The 12,722-nt window shown below is 34.1% G+C and overlaps 1 protein-coding gene across 2 annotated transcripts in view; it reads left to right on the forward strand.

The window, feature by feature from the left end:
• Positions 1 to 345: 345 nt before the first annotated feature.
• LOC132755167 (11-beta-hydroxysteroid dehydrogenase type 2-like) overlaps positions 346 to 12,722 on the forward strand; it is a 57,242-nt gene continuing 44,865 nt past the window's right edge. Inside the window, exons 1-2 of one of the 2 annotated variants that reach the window (XM_060745976.1) lie at positions 346 to 1,653; positions 1,929 to 2,385. In XM_060745976.1, coding sequence (XP_060601959.1) covers positions 2,043 to 2,385 — 343 coding nt within the window. In that variant the 5' untranslated portion in view covers positions 346 to 1,653; positions 1,929 to 2,042. The remainder of the gene's footprint in view (positions 1,654 to 1,928; positions 2,386 to 12,722) is intronic. The other variant, XM_060745975.1, reaches the window with a different exon arrangement.

Below are 12,722 nucleotides of genomic sequence, written 5' to 3' on the forward strand. Positions count from 1 at the left end.
GTAAAGTTTGGTTACTGTGCAGTCATTGGCTTCAGAGGAGATGTTGTTTAAAGTAATTGTTAATGACGCATGACAACAGACAACGGGGGATCACAATAGCTCACCATGAGCATGTTGTACTCAGGTGAGGAAAGGCAGACTGACATACACCTTCCGGTCTTTGTACATTTCATATAACTGATTTATATTACAATCCCAAATCTATCTTAATTATCATGTATGAAATAAGTTAAATTGAAACCTATATACAAACCATGATATCTCATATGATCCCTTAGCAGTCTTTCAGAAGCAAATGTACTGTTGCAATGACTACATTGGTATTGTTTCCCTGAAAATAAAATATGTATTCATTTCATATTTTTGCAAAATATCTAGATACTATCAAATTAGACAACTATCAAATTAACAACATATGACAACAAAGCAAACTACTAAATAAAACCCTTATAGCCAGTGATCTGCAAAATCATACACAAAATTCTTTTTAACAGGACATATTGACAGATTAAATGATTAAACAATGGCACAGATGTTGAGGGTAGAAGTAAAAGCATTCCTAATGATGACATGGGAACCATAACAACTACATAGAACAATATCTTGAAATGGTTGCTTGTTAAATATCTGTGTAAACAAAATCATCTGTAAGTGTTCAGTATGAACTATCTTTACAAAATATTGTCAGGAAATGCTTTATCGTTCAAAAGTTTTTAAGTGTATTGATTCTGACAGCAATAATCTCTGATAGTACAGCAGTAAAGATTCCTTACAGTAATGATCCAATAAACAAACAAGAACACAAACACAAAAATGCCCTTCCCCCTCCTGGATTCTTGTCAGTAACAATTTTTCAAAATAAGAGGGCCATGATGGCCCTTATATCGCTCACCTGATTTATGAACGCTCCATCCCATTTTATTTCGGCTGTAAGACCTTTATTTTTTAACAAAAGATGACCAATTAAATTAAATGATTTAATTGCAAACAAATAATCAATGTTTAGACATTAGCAGCCTTATTGCAATTGAGCATTTGAAGATTCAATCAAAATTGTGACCTGAACAGTATTAACTACTGATGACGGTCAAAGGACAACAGATGAGAGAAATGCTGTATCACCTGACCTATGCTTATAGCTTGAGCTAATCATGAGTAATGGATAGGTGAGCTTAAACATTGATGTTGATAAATTACTGTCAAGTTTATAGCAAAGTATGTCACAATTATTGAAGCTCATTTAGTATTAAATGTTTTTATTCTTAAGCTCACAATAGTGAAATCTGCATTTGTTTTGAAGATCATATATTTCACTGATCTTAGTTTCAATGTTACAACTTGACACAGTGAATAGCCTAAAATAAATGAAATAGATAAGACTTGCACTTAATGAGACCACATTCTAAACTTTTAAATGACTGGTTTACAAACCTGTCATTCTATCAAATGACCCATTCAATTGGAGTAACCTATTAAAACTTCATTAATTACTAAGTGCAACTTTTTAATCATTTGGAGACAATTATTGATTAAATTATCAGTATTTGACTTAGTCAACCTTGTTATCTCCAGCTGAACATTTTATAAACACTGAAACCTTGCTCAAACATACAACTACACGGATTAACCTCTTTGGAGTCGGCAAAAATTCTGGTATTTGGATTTTAATAACATTCAAAATTTCTTCTTTTTTTTTTTTTTATAATTTTGCAATCTACTAGTTTATGTTTTATATGTATATGACAAATTAGAAGATTTTAAATAAAATGTATTAAGAATTAGATAAAAAGGTTATTAATCATTATGTTTAAGGTTAACTGCATTTTATCGTTAAGTTCAAGTAATAATCAAGCTTTTTTAATATAATAACCTATAGTGAAGCTTAATTTATACATATTTTTTTATGAAATATTACTCTTTTATTGTAGGAAATTTCATTATCAAATTGGAAATATCAATAACAAAGGCTGGAAAAACAACAACAAAAATATCACACAAACAAATAAAACAGGATACAATAACTATTTAAACATAAATTTGCAATGGAAACTGGTAGTTCTAATGACATAAAATTACAGATTGAAAAGTTAGGAAAGGCTATTTACATGGAAATTGGAAATTTCAGTGTAAGTTTGAGCACTATTTTATTAACTGTATATATAATGTTAATACTGACACTGATAACTAAACTGACAAGAAACAGCTATGTCTGGACAGTAGCATCTACATTGCAGCTACTACTTATTATCTTCACTACTGTTACATCACTCATATGGAGTTTTAACATACTTGGATATTCAACATCCATGATAATGATATTTCATCTTTTGAGATGTTTGCCAAAAGAGCAAGTTCATGTGGAAAATAAAGCCATACTTGTTACAGGTAACTTTCAGCTTTTATTATCTAATATGATTATATTCACTATTCATGGAAAAACATGAACACAAATGCCTCCTGCCCAGATTCATGTCAGTAACAATTTTTCAACTAGAGCTACTATCACTGAAAGTGATAAATACCACCACCAGCAACTTTGACTTTTTGAAAAATAAGTAGTCTGTAGAAAAATTTGATCTCAACCTATAGTAAATGAAGTATCATCTGTGTACAAAGAATAATTTCAATTAAAAGTAATCCCAACCAGTATCTTCATATTAACTTGCTATATACCAAGTTTGATCACAATATCTCATTGCTAACTATAGTTATTATCCGAAAACCATTTTTCTATTTTTAGTAACAGAGACCTTGACCTCAGGGGGTCCAAAGGCAATACCAACCAGGGTTTCCACATTAGGTTGCTAAATACCAAGTTTGATTACAAATTACCTCATTCCAAACACTAGTTATCATCCAGAAACCATGAAAAGGACAGACGGACTGACCAACAAGCTGACTCCTATATACCCCCTCTAAACTTCTGTTTGTGGGGTATGATAAAGGAATTACCCATTCACTCTGTTATACCCAGAAAAATTGCCAAAAAAATTGTAAACACAGTTATATAACTTGAGTCATGACGTTTTGTTTTTGTGAAAAATATTGTTGGCATGTCATTCGTATGTACTGAAGTTGAAAACATTCAACATAACAATAAAAATGTATCAAATATACATGTATATCAATGCAAGACCTCGACCCCCAAACTCCATCCAAACTTAAAGGACCTCCTGAGCTATGCTCCTTCTAAATATGAGACACTGGTAAAAAAAATACAAAGGCCTTATGAGAACAAGAGCTGTCACAGGAGACAGCGAAGCTCGACTAATAAAATACTGGAAGCAGTAAGGACAAAACTATGAAAGACAAGAACCCGGTTTGAGCCGGGTGATGCTCCCCGAATAGGTTTTGGACACAGGAAAGTACACCTCTTGTAGTTTCAGAGTTATGTCCCTGGAAAAGGTTCAAAGTGCAATGATTCCAAAATTAGGCAAGGCAGAGTTACTGTTCTTTGCACTGCACTTGTAATCAATGCCATCTATCAACCTACAAAGTTTCTTGTTGATACCTCTTATGGTTTCTGAGTTATGACCGGGACAAAGTTCAAAATATAAAAATGAACAAAGTGCAATAACTACAAAATTTGGCAAGGCGGAGTTCAAGTACTTAAGCACTGCACATCTACCCATTGAGATCTGTCTACCTACAAAGTTTCATGTTGATATATCTTATAGTTTTAGAGTTATGTCCCTGACAAGATTTTTCTAAAACGGGAGATAATTCAAAAACTGGGCAAAATAGAGTTATGGTTCTTTGACACTGCACTCCCCCTCAATGAGATCTATCTACCTACAATGTTTCATGTTGATATCTCTTACAGTTTTAGAGTTATGTTCCTAACAAAGTTCAAAGTGTTAAAATTAACAAAGGGTAATAACTCCAAAATTAGGCAAAAAAGAGTTATGGTTCTTGTGCACTGCACATCTACCCATTGAGGTCTATTTACCTACAAAGTTTCATGTTGATATCTCTTATAGTTTTAGAGTTATGTCCGGACAAGATTTTTATAAATGGGAAAAATAATTCAAAAACCAGGAAAATAGAGTTATGGTTTTTATTTGTTTGGGTCGTCAGACCAAACAAATAATGGTAGCGAAATTTCAGAGCCTAATGCTGTTAATTGCAAATGCCTAAAGTAGTCCACTTTTTTGAAGCGGTTACTTCCCTTTATATGTACACTAACGCCGAAAAATTCAGGGTAGATCAATGCGTAAAGATTGTCAAATGACAGGAGCATTAATTTTCAAGCAAAGTAGTTCCCGAATGGTCGAAGATTTCTAATATTGTTTCATTCTTTATAGATATACATGCTTACAGCAAGCTCCATGATTATTTACATCTGTGTTTAGCGTCGAAATAATAAGAGTTACAAACCCTAATTTAGAATAATATGGTTTTCTTCAGGTCGTTAACTTATAAATTCACCGTGGCCGGGGGGTTTGCACGCTCGCTTATGAATCGAGAGGTCTCGAGTTCAAATCCCCGTTGAGGCAACTCATTTTTTAAAAAAAAATTTAAGTCAAATAAACATTGAATTGACTATCAGTGTTGCAATTAGTCTTATAGCCAATTATCTACAGTTAAAACACTGGAAAGCATTGGTGGCACTATACAAAAACAAACTGGTTTATAATCTCACAACCTTCACCTTTCTGACATTCTGAGACCCAAACAAATTCAGCGCCTTCTGTGCTTTGATTTGACACTGCACTCCCCCTTAATGCCCTCTACCACTGTATGAAGTTTAAACAAATTATCTCCAAGGGTTTTCAAGTTATGATCCGGACAAGACAACGGATGGACAGATGGACAGACGGACGTGTCACTTAAATGGACTAAAGGGCCATTTCTTTTGTTATTTTCTTTTGTTTAATAGAGGGCCATGGCCCCTGATTCTATTGTTACGGATTGAACTCTATTGTTGTCTTTTGTTCTGTTTACTGTTATATGGCCCCCTAACCCTATTTGGTTGCTCGAACAGACGGACAAGGCGCCGACTATATGCTCCCCCAAAATTTTTCGGGGAGCATAAAAAATCTATTATGTATAATTATGTATCAAGTTATAGTAAAAAAATAACATTTGTTAACATAAATTCCAAGATCAAGGGGAATAATTCTAGAAATAGTCACGCTAGAGTTATGAACCTTGTCACATAACATGTGTTTTTTAATGATAAGAAATAAATATTTGAAGTTTGAAGTAGATACCTTAACAAGAGGGCCATGATGGCCCTGAAGTCGCTCACCTGTATATAGGCCCCCAGAGCGGGGCCAGTTTAAACCCCAGGGCTTTTATTTGAACAAACTTGGTAGACACCCATTAGAAGATGTTTCATGCTAAACATCTAAGGTCTAGCTGGTCAAGTTTTTTCTTTACACATATAGTTAAAAACAATGACACACCTGGGGCAGGGCCAATTTTGACCCAAGGGCTTTTATTTGAACAATCTTTGTAGACACTTACTAGAAAATGTTTCATGCTTAATATCTAAACTCTAGCTATTCGGATTTTTTCAAAGAAGATTTTTAAGTTTTTGCTATACACATATAAGGAAAATCAATGTCACCGGGGCGGGGCCAATTTTGACCCCAGAGCTTTTATTTGAACAAACTTTGTAGACACTCACTAGAAGATGCTTCGTGCTTAATATCTAAACTCTAGCTATTTGAGTTTTTTCAAAGAAGATTTTTTAAGTTTTTGTTATACACATACAGTGTAACTTCCGAATTCCGGAACTTCTGAAATCCGGAAACTTCTAAAAACCGAACATTTTTTTCGGTCCCGATTTTTTCCCTTCTATTTTCTATTAATATAATACTTCTGAATTCCGGAACTTCTAAATTCTGAATTCCGGATGATATTTTCGTAAAAAATGCAATTTTACCTCCAAAAACCGGAAATATCCAAAGGTGTGAAATACATTGTAAACCCTGCAGGAAGATTTATTTAATCTCCCTATCGATTGTTTACTAATTAGCGGTGGTCGTGTAATCTGACACACGTTAAAATCACAAACTGTGAAATGGTATGTTTGAAGTGATGGGTTAATCAAAGTAATTTACGGCGGTCAGTTAATTTGAAGTGTTTATTAGCGGATTAAATGACAATTAATGGGACAATGTATGCATCAAACGTCTTTAGGGATTTTATTGCATTTGATATGATAATTAATTAACTAGCAACGGACGATATGTAAGTTTATGCAATTAACAATATTTCTACAAACTGATAGAAATTCAAAAGCATTTGCAGGTAAGATAAAAAAAGTATTCTTTTCATTCACATCTTTATCTTGATTAAAAGACTATTATATATGAAATTACAGTAATGGCCACATCTTCCTTGACATTTAGTGATATTAAGTGGCTTACTCTTGTTCACATTATCATAAACCTCTGAATTCCGGAAACCTCTGAAATCCGAACTTTTTGACAAGTCCCATGGGTGTTCGGTTTTCGGAAGTTACACTGTATAAGGAAAATGAATGACCCCCGGAGCGGGGCCAATTTTGACCCCAGGGCTTTTATTACAACAAACTTGGTAGACACATACTAGAAGATGTTTCAAGCTTAGTATCTAAACTCTAGCTATTTGTTTTTTTCAAAGAAGATTTTTTAAGTTTTTGTTATACACATATAAGAAAAATCAATGACCCCCGGGGCGGGGCCAATTTTGACCCCAGGGCTCTTATTTGAACAAACTTGGTAGACATCCATTAGAACATGTTTCATGCTAAATATCTTAGCTCTAGCTCTTTGGGTTCTTTAAAAGAAGATTTTTTAAGTTTTTACTATATGCATATAGGGAAAATCAATGACCCCCTGGGGCGGGGCCAATTTTGACCCCAGGGCTTTTATTTGAACAAACTTGGTAGACACCCATTAGAACATGTTTCAGGCTAAATATCTTAGCTCTAGGTCTTTGGGTTCTTTACAAGAAGATTTTTAAGTTTTTGCTATACACATATAAGAAATCAATGACCCCCGGGGCGGGCCAATTTTGACTCCAGGGCTCTTATTTGAACAAACTTGGTAGACATCCATTAGAACATGTTACATGCTAAATATCTTAGCTCTAGCTCTTTGGGTTCTTTAAAAGAAGATTTTTTAAGTTTTTACTATATGCATATAGGGAAAATCAATGACCCCCTGGGGCAGGGCTAATTTTGACCCCAGGGCTTTTATTTGAACAAACTTTATTAGAGGATGTTTCAAGCTAAATATCTTAGCTATAGGTCTTTGGGTTCTTTAGAAGAAGATATTTAAAGTTTTTTCTTTTGGTTGCCATGGCAACCAGAGTTCTGCATGGAATTAAATTCTTTGAACAATTTTCAAAGGTGACCACCAAAGGAACATTCATGTGAAGTTTGGATGAAATTGGCTTAGTGGTTTATGAGGAGATGTCATTTAAAGTAAAAGTTTACGGACGGACGGATGCCGGACGAAAAGCGATCACAAAAGCTCACCCTGTGAGCTAAAAAGTAAAGAAGTAATAATATTTCTTAAAGAAAATCCTAAGTTCAAAGAGAGATAAATCTGTAACTATTGCTTCAAGAGTTATCAACATTGTCACATAAAATGTAATTGATGATAAGGAATAAGTATTTGAAGTTTGAGGTAGATACCTTTAAAAAAAAAAGTTATAGTAAAAAATAACATTTTTAATGTAAAAAAAAATCAAACTTGATGGAGAAATAATTCTTGCAATATTGGTGTTAGAGTTATGAACCTTGTCACATAACATGTGGTTAATGATAAGGTATATATATTTGAAGTATGAAGTTCATCCCTTAAGAAATAAATAACAGTAAAAAATAATATTTTTTAAGGAAAATTCTAAGTTCAAGGGGAGATAAATCTTAAAATATTGCTTCAAGAGTTATGAGCCTTGTCACATAAGATGTAATTGATGATAAGGAATAAGTATTTGACGTTTGAGGTAGATACCTTTAAAACTAAAAAAGTTATAGTAAAAAATAACATTTTTAATGTAAAAACAAGATTGCATTTGAGAAAAATGCTATGCCACCACATTAATACAACACTAAATAGTAGTGTAGGAACAGATTTTTTTTGTTTCTATACAATTTTGAAGATTGTCATAATGCATATATCCCTAACCTATCTAATTCTTATTATCAGATTAGTGGTTAAATCTGTTGTTAACTCAATAAAAGATCAGAGTAGGAATATATCAATGCCCTCCAGTCTAGTGAATTTGGTGGTGAAGGTCATATTTCACACAGCCTAAATTTCATGACTACATCAAAGGACAACACAGTAAGACACTTTGTCAAAATCTAGGTCAGCTGATATCAAAGTTCACTTTGCACATGGTTTAAATTTCATAGCTGTACATCAAAGGACAAGAAAGTAGGTCACATCATCAAAATCTAGGTCACCTGATATCAAAGTTCAATTTTACAACTAAAACTGTGCACATGGTCAAAATTTCATTGCTGTACATCAAAGGACAAGAAAGTAGGTCACTGTCCCCTTGGGCAAGGCAAAATTTTGGACCCAAGGGTTTAATTCAAAACAATCTTGATACAGGTCCACCAAACAACATTTCAAGTCAAATATCTAAGCTGTAGCTTTCTCCCATTCAGAAAACATTTGTTTTATTTTCTGTTTTTACTATGTGTACATAATGAGAATCACTGCCCCCTGGGCAGGGCCAAATTTGACACCAGGTGAAGAATTTGAATAACTTTGGTATAGGAGCTATAGATGATATTATATAGCAAACATCAAAGCTCTATGCCTTGTACCTTCAGACAAAAATATTTTTTATTTTTTTTTACTATATGTACATAATGAAAATCAATGACACCCAGGGCGGAACCAATTTTGACCCCAGGGCTATAATTTGAACAATCTTGGTAAAGGTTCACTTCGCAAAGTCTCATGCCATATATTTTACCTCTAGACTTTGTCAATTCAGAGAAGAAGATTTTTCAATTCAGAGAAGAAGATTTTTCAAGTTTTTACTTTATACATACCGTAATAATTCTATTTAGCGCCCGGACTTTTATTAGAATCATAGACTTTTCGAAAGTTGGGGATGGGCCTTAATTGGAGATGCATCTTCATAAGACAAACTAATTTTCTAAGCAAGGCTTTATAAATCCACACGCCCCTCATAACGAATCCGAAGATAGAGCGGATGTTGATTTATAATTGCAGACAACGCTAAAGTCGATTTCGGTATCGTAACGTACCGGCTAAAGTCTGTTCTTTTCCGCACTTTAGTACCGTGCATGTAGAGTCCGGTTTCCGAGCACGGGAATAAAAAATGGATTTCTTGTTGGACATATACCGGAGGGATTATGTCAGCCTCTTACAAAATTATTCAAAGATGGACTTATTGTAGAAATCAGTGCCGAAATACTTGGAGAACCGCGTTCGTCATCAAAAGGAACTTTTGTAAAAGGTGGTGGCATTGAAATACCGTGTACATATAAACTTTACGGAAAAAAAGACAAGAAAAAGGAAGTTCGTTCCTACGTGAAAACGGAAATAAGGAAACTTGAATTGTAAAGGTAAGCTCAATTGTACTCAAATCGGGGGATGGGCGTTTAAAAGGGGCAGTTAATTTTTCAACTTTGGGCTGAAAAATGGCCGTTTTTTGTCCAAAATATGGGGGGTGGGCGTCTATTAGAGGATGGGCGCTAAATAGAATTATTACGGTATAAGGAAAACTATCGCCTCTGGGGCAGGGCAATTTTAACACTAGGGGCATAATTAAAACAAGAAACATGGCAATGCCATGAAACCAGGTTTTCAATTATCACCATTGTAGATAAATATATTGTATTTGAAATACAAGTACAAGCAACAAACAATATAACTATGTGCAATGTAAAACATGAATAATGTAGGAGGAATTGCCACTGAAGAAGTGTTCACTATATATTCTGTATAAGGAAAAAAAACAAAGGGCCATAATTAGGTCAAAAATTATTCAATCACAAAACCCCGACAATATGTGCCAGGGCACTTGATGAAAAAGCTTCTGTGAAAGTTTGAACAAAATCCATTGAGAATTGTAGGACGAGTTCAGCTCAGAAGAATTTGTTCACTAATATATTGATAATTCTGTATAAGGAAAAAAAAACAAAGGGCCATAATTAGGTCAAAACTTATCCAATCACAAAACCCCAACAATATGTGCCAGGGCACTTGATAACAAAGCTTCTGTGAAAGTTTGGTCAAAATCCGTTGACAAATGTAGGAGAAGTTGCGCACGATAGAAATTGTTCACTATATATTCTGTATAAGGAAAAAAACAAAGGGCCATAATATCACAAAACCCTGACAATATGCGCCAGGGCACTTGATGACAAAGCTTCTGTGAAAGTTTGAACAAAATCCGTTGAGAATTGTAGAGGGAGTTCAGCACAGAAGAAATTGTTCACTATATATTCTATATAAGGAAAAAAAACAAAAGGCAAAAATTCGGTCAAATATTATCCAATCGCAAAACCCTGACAATATGCCCCATGGCACTTGGTGACAAAGGTTCTGTGAAAGTTTGGTCAAAATCCGTTGAGAAATGTAGGAGTTGAGCGCAGAAGAAATTGTTCACTATATATTCTTTATAAGAAAAAAAAAACAAAGGGCCATAATTAGGTAAAATATTATCCAATCGCAAAACCCCGACAATATGCCCCAGGGCACTTGAAGAAAAAGCTTCTGTAAAAGTTTGGTCAAAATCCGTTGAGAAATGTAGGAGGAGTTGTGCACAGAAGAAATTGTTCACTATATATTCTATATAAGGAAAAAAAACAAAGGGCCATAATTAGGTCAAATATTATCCAATCACAAAACCCCGACAATATGCGCCAGGGCACTTGATGACAAAGCTTCTGTGAAAGTTTGGTCAAAATTCATTGAGAAATGTAGAAGGAGATGCGCACAGAAGAAATTGTTTACGACCGCCCGCCCGCCCGTCCGCCCATCCGCCCGACGACATACCTCAATCTAATAACCAGTTTTTTCCTTCGGAAAACCTGGTTAACAACTTTAGTACAGGACCCATAGATGATATTTAATATAATATACCAAATATCAAAGCTCTAAGCCTTGTACCTTCAGACAAGAAGATTTTTTAATTTTTAACTATATGTACAGAGTGAAAATCAATGTCCCCTGGGGGTGGGGTCAATTTTGACCCCAGGGCTATAATTTGTACAATCTTGCTAGAGGTTCACTACATAATGTTTCATGCAAAATATCTTAACTCTAGCCTTTGTAAATTTAGAGAAGATGATTTTTTAAGTTTTAACTATATACATACAGTGAAATTTGAGAAAACCGGACGCTGAGAAAATCGGAACTCTCTAAATACCGGACTAATAATTCAGTCCCAAATTTTCCCTTCTTTAAACTATTGTATTAAACATTGACAATACCGGAATCTGAAAAACTGAATATCAGACGGTTGAAAGGGGACTACAAAGTCCATTATATAGACAATTACCCTGACAATACCGGACGACGAAGGTGTGAATAACCTTGTGTATTTATCAATTGGTTGTGTCTAATACGCTAACTGAGCGTTAACGGAACAATGATTATCTGATTTGTTAATTATGCCTCTTTTTACAGTTTGATTCATTGTAAGGTATAGATGTTACTGTTTTATATAAATGCCAAAATGCACAAGAAATTGATAAGTTAAAATCAGTATGAATGAAAAATAAAATATTATTATACTGCATTGCTTTTTGTATATTCATTTGCCAAAATGACAACGCAACGAAAACAACTTTTATCAGCGCTATCTTCTATTCCATGGCCTAAAAGAATTCGACAAGAGCTGTCTATAATTGACAAATTTAAATTAGTTGAAGACAGTGAAACTTTGCCGAGACCTTCATTAAAAATCTCTATCTGACAAATATGGTATAGGCAATATACTATATATATAATTGGGACTTATTATAAACAAACAAAGTAAACTATGTTCGTTAAATCATTATCCAGTACTCAAATGTAAACATATGCGGGTGTAATCAGACTTTATCGTTATGAGGTAACTGCTGTTCGTTTAAATCCAAAATTTTATTGTATTTATATGCAATAATGGGACAAAAACAATTAAAACATATTGTATAGTATTTTTATCATTTCTTTATTATGCAATATACTTACTCATGATCATGAAAATGCAAAATTAATATACGTTCAGCATCCTTTGTAAGTTATTGCTCAGTTTATAGGATCCTGAATAGCTAAAGCGGACATTGAGAATACCGGACCGCTGAGAAAACCGGACAAAACCCTCGGTCCAAAAGCCGTCCGGTTTTCTCAAATTTCACTGTATAAGGAAAACCTATGGGCCCCCGGGGCGGGGCTAATTTTGACACTAGAGGCAAAATTTGAAAAACTTTGGTAGAGTACCTATAGATGATATTATTTAACAAATATTAAAGCTCTAAGCCTTGTACCTTCAGACAATAAGATTTTTTGATTTTTTACTATATGCATATATTGAAAATCAATGACCCCCGGGGCGGGGACAATTTTGAGCCCAGGGCTGTTATTTGAATAATCTTGCTAGAAGTTCACTTCACAATGTTTCATGCAAAATATCTAACCTCTAGCATTTGTCAATTGCTAGAAGAAACTTTTTTAAAGTTTTTACAATAAGTTTTTACTATACCCATATAAGGAAAACCAATGACCCCCGTGGCGGGGCCGATTTTGACCCCA

This window comes from Ruditapes philippinarum, unplaced genomic scaffold, assembly GCF_026571515.1.
Source record: "Ruditapes philippinarum isolate M1 unplaced genomic scaffold, ASM2657151v2 ctg4289_1_1_1_1, whole genome shotgun sequence".
Classification (NCBI taxonomy): Eukaryota; Metazoa; Mollusca; class Bivalvia; order Venerida; family Veneridae; genus Ruditapes; species Ruditapes philippinarum.